We start from the raw sequence: 4339 nt of genomic DNA, 5'->3' as shown, positions 1-4339 counted from the left end.
ATTTCCCGAGACTATATTCAGCTTTGAGGGCACATCCAGACAAGTTTTACCAGTATACTCGTATGTCCATCCGGACTTTTGACATGTTGTTGGAGATCTTACGTCCTGGCCTCACCTTTCAGGACACCTGGATGAGAAAAGCCATCTCTGCTGAGGAGCGTCTGCTCCTAACCTTACGGTAGGTATTCCACATTTGCAAATACGGTTTTTGGTATTTTTGGGGGTTCAAAATGTGTGGTGTCCTACTAGGTTTCATTAACTTCACTTGGACATGAAGCCACAAGCACATATAAAAGAATGTTGTCAAGCTTCAAGTCGATTTAGATTTTCTATTGAAACTTTTTATACTGTAAATAATTGAATAGTAAATGAAATATACACTTGTGCTTATTCCTTTTTTCGTCGTCCTCATGTTTTTTTTTTCCCCTTTTTGTTGTATTGCAGCTTCCTGGCCACAGGCTTGTCCTATGCGGGTCTACACCTGGAGTTTCTGATTGGGCGGTCGACCATTTCAGGCATTGTTAGGACAACCTGTTCCCAAATCTGGCAGAAACTACATGAAGCTGTGTTGCCTGAGCCAAAACAGGACGATTGGATTCAAATCGCCACAGGTTTCAGAAATAATTGTGACTTCCCTAATTGCATTGGAGCTGTGGATGGGAAACATATCAGGGTGCGTAAGCCGCCGAACTCTGGTTCCCAATTCTACAATTACAAGCAGTTTTTCTCTGTAGTTCTGTTAGCAGTTGCTGACAGTAACTACAGGTTTATAATTGTAGACATTGGGGCCTATGGGCGAACTGGAGACTCTAGGGTCTTCAATTCGTCCATAATGGGTCGGCGGCTACGTGACAACCAGTTGAACCTCCCACCACCACAACAACTCCCAGGCTCAAATGCGGAAGCAGTGCCTTTTGTTTTGGTTGGAGATGAGGCCTTCCAACTGTCGAGGCACGTCATGAGGCCTTACCCCAGGCGCAACCTTGACCACCGGCGGAGGGTGTTTAATTTGAGACTTGCCAGGGCACGGAGACTGGTTGAGTGCGCCTTTGGGATTCTTGTTGCCAAATGGCGTGTTCTTCAGTCTGCCATCCAGCTGAGTGAGGCTTCAATCAACGAAGTGATAAAAGCCTGTGTAATTCTACATAATTTCACAAGAATACATGATTGTTCCTCGCCAAATTTTGAAGATAACCTCATGAACAATGTTAGTAGGCCTACCCCATATGTCCCTCCTCCGCGTCGTCCACTTTCTGGTCTTAAAGTTCGTGATATCTTTACAAATTATTTTTTGACTCCTGAAGGTGCTACTCCCTGGCAAGACTATTCCTTTTTGCATGTGTAATTAATTAGCTCTATAAAGTATGTGTTAACCAAGTTTAAAACTCTGTGTGTTGTAATTTATTTTTTCACATATGGTTATCAGCATATCATGTGTGTGTGATTGAAGAATGAATACAGCGCATCCAGACGGTGATTGGTAATAATCAAACGTTTTACTGTATAACTTTTTGAAATGTCTAGGTTATTATTTTGTCCTAACCTTTTTTTTAGCCTAAGAAAGGCCTATTTTTGTTGTCATCCAAAACTTGGTACTACATCCACAATAAACAATGCTCTGTAGGGACAATACAAATGAAAGTTGTGTCTAAAAATCATATTAACAAAAAATTTAAAAAAAAGTTTAAAGAAACATAAAAAAACAAAAAAACAAAAAACAAAAAAATTACAAGTCCTGGTAGGTTGGTGCAGGAGAAGTAGCTTGCTCAGTGTCTGCATCAGGTGGCACTTGTAGGCCCAATTGTCCAGCACCCTGTGCAGATGTTGTAGTGGCCTGAGGGACATTAGCCCAGCTATGATGCTGGGAACTTGGAAGAGTGGGGCGTGGATTTTGGAGATACCCCTGCTGGGGATGACCATATGGCCGGGAATCATAACCCAAACCAAAATGACCATATTGTCCATACCCAGGTTGGGACCAGCCTCCAGCACTGGGTGTGGACAAGTGGCCATATTGGGATGTTTGATGATATCCCGCCATATGTTGCTGAGGTGGCCATTGTGTGTTTGTTGTGGGTTGGGGCTGAGGTGTTGGCTGACGTGGAGGGGGTGCTTCAGATCCTTGTGGAGCTGCCAGGCCTTGTAATCTCTGAGGCCGCAGAACATTTTCAGGTGACATCTGCCACTGTTCAATCATCAGCATGAGATTGTATGGGTTATTTGGGGGGGTGCATGCGTCCACAAGGATCTGAAAACAGCCTCTCACACGAAGCCTTAACTCCCGCTCTATGGACCTTAAGTACTGGGCAAGGCTCCTGGTAAAACCCTCCTCCCCATCATCGTCTCGGACACGTGCCAAATAGCTCATGACCCCAGCATCCACGTTTTGGCGGCTTTGGATCAGCTGTCTTCTGCGGCGTGCACGCTGTGGTCTTACTGCAGCCTGTGGGGATGGATCCAGGGCAACAGTCGGGCTGCTGCTATTTCCAGGGTCATCCTGGCTAGGTGGTGGTGCTGCTGATGATGCTGCGGCGGAAGAGGCAAACTGTGGGTCCTCTTGGTGTGGTATGGATGCAGATGGAGCTGCCTGACCAGATGAGAGGGATCCAGGAGGGATGGAGCCAGAGGGAGCAGCAGATGGACCAGCCACCTCTTCACCTTCACCAACTGGGTCAATGACCAGTTCCGAGTCAGACCCTGTCTCCCTGTCAGTGAGGTTAGACTGAGTTCTGAAAAAGAACAATGTTTTAGGTACAAAATTTTGCCCCAAAAAAATTACACTAAAAAAGATATTAAAAAAATTAATTGAGGTGGTTACTTACGGCCTGAGGTCCATGCTGGGATTCAGAAAGTTGAGCCGGTCAAAATAGATGTATTTCTTTTTTTTGGGAGGTGCCCCGGCTCCACTTCTCTCCCGCTGCTGCCTCTCCCTCCTGTACTGATCGCGGATACTCCGCCACCTTGTTGTAACATCACCCACTGAAACCACAAAAAATACACACATTCATTAGCCCATTAAGCAGAGAGCTCACAAAAGGTGTAACTGACTAGACACATTTAAGTGGAGCATCCAAATAGGCATTTGGGGAGCACATTTAATATAAAATTAAAAAAAAAAGCAAGCAAGGCCACAAGGCCAGAGTCCAATAACCTCCATCACAGAAAGGACAAATAATGGGAAACACTGTGTAGTAAAAGGGCCACCGATTGTAATTATTAATGAAAACCGGTTATCATGTACAACACCATGTATCTACTAGTGGGCTTTCTATTTCCTTCATGAAGATTTCTGCCATTCTTGATGAGAAAATCAAAGTAGTAAGCGCCTGATGATTCCCAATAAAATTACATTTCAAACATGGGTGTACTTACTTATCTGTCGCTGTGCCGCACGTGGCTGCTGGTCATAATGTGGGAAGAGGGCCACACAAACGCTCCTCCATGCTGCCTCTTTTAGTGCCCTGTTGGCATAATTTGGGTCTCTTTGGTCCCAGATGACAGGCCTCTCTTGTACCAAAATGATAAGCATGTCCGCGTTCACAATGTTGGCCATGCTGAATATCACTCCGTGGAGGCGTGCAGCAGACTTCCGGGTTCACTGTCTGGCTTTTTCAGCTAATTAGCATGTCTCACCTGCCTGATTGAGGCCTTTGGACGTTTCAGGACATCTGCCAGTAAGTTGCGTATTTCTCGCAAGGCACACGCATGGTCCGTAAGCATTCCGTATTATACGCTCTCCCATAGACTTTCATTGGCGTATTTTTTGCGCGATACGCTGACAAACGCAGCATGCTGCGATTTTCTACGCCCGTACAATGCCGTATATTACGGATCCGTAATATACGCCTGATAGGACTAGACCCATTGAGAATCATTGTGCCGTATGTAATGCGTGTTTTACGGACGTAGTTTCTGCGCTCTTACGTCCGTAAAACACGCATGTGTGACCCCAGCCTTAGACTGACAGGAAGTCAAAGGTAACGGTCAAGAGCTCTCAATGTAACAGACAAGAGAATACAGCAGTCTGTAAGCGCCAAGCTGTATGCAGACATTGAATATATGAAATTTAGACTGCATTACTGCTATTTACAATATACTTTTAAAAATGAAGGTACAACTGGCCAATTCATGAGAACCCTCCTACCACAACAAAGCTTAACTTCCTTTAACGTCCTTACTAATGTCATGCCTCTAATGGGATAAAAGTCTAAAAATTTAAAGAGCAGGAAGGATCCAGCACTAGTGTTGAGCGATACCGTCCGATACTTGAAAGTATCGGTATCGGATAGTATCGGCCGATACCCGAAAAGTATCGGATATCACCGATACCGATACCAAT

At 44.9% G+C, this 4339-nt stretch overlaps 1 protein-coding gene across 1 annotated transcript; it reads right to left on the bottom strand.

The window, feature by feature from the left end:
• Positions 1–441: 441 nt before the first annotated feature.
• On the bottom strand, positions 442–3098 carry LOC143816245 (uncharacterized). Its single transcript, XM_077296389.1, has 2 exons — positions 2823–3098; positions 442–2729 (listed from the first exon to the last, which is right to left on the bottom strand). Exons 1-2 carry the CDS (start codon positions 3002–3004, stop codon positions 1727–1729), a joined length of 1185 nt encoding a protein of 394 aa, XP_077152504.1. The 5' UTR covers positions 3005–3098; the 3' UTR covers positions 442–1726.
• Positions 3099–4339: the final 1241 nt, after the last annotated feature.

Source organism: Ranitomeya variabilis, chromosome 3 (assembly GCF_051348905.1).
Source record: "Ranitomeya variabilis isolate aRanVar5 chromosome 3, aRanVar5.hap1, whole genome shotgun sequence".
In the NCBI taxonomy this organism is placed as follows: Eukaryota; Metazoa; Chordata; class Amphibia; order Anura; family Dendrobatidae; genus Ranitomeya; species Ranitomeya variabilis.
Note: the sequence above shows the minus strand (reverse complement) of the source record. Positions and strands in the feature narration are given on the sequence as shown.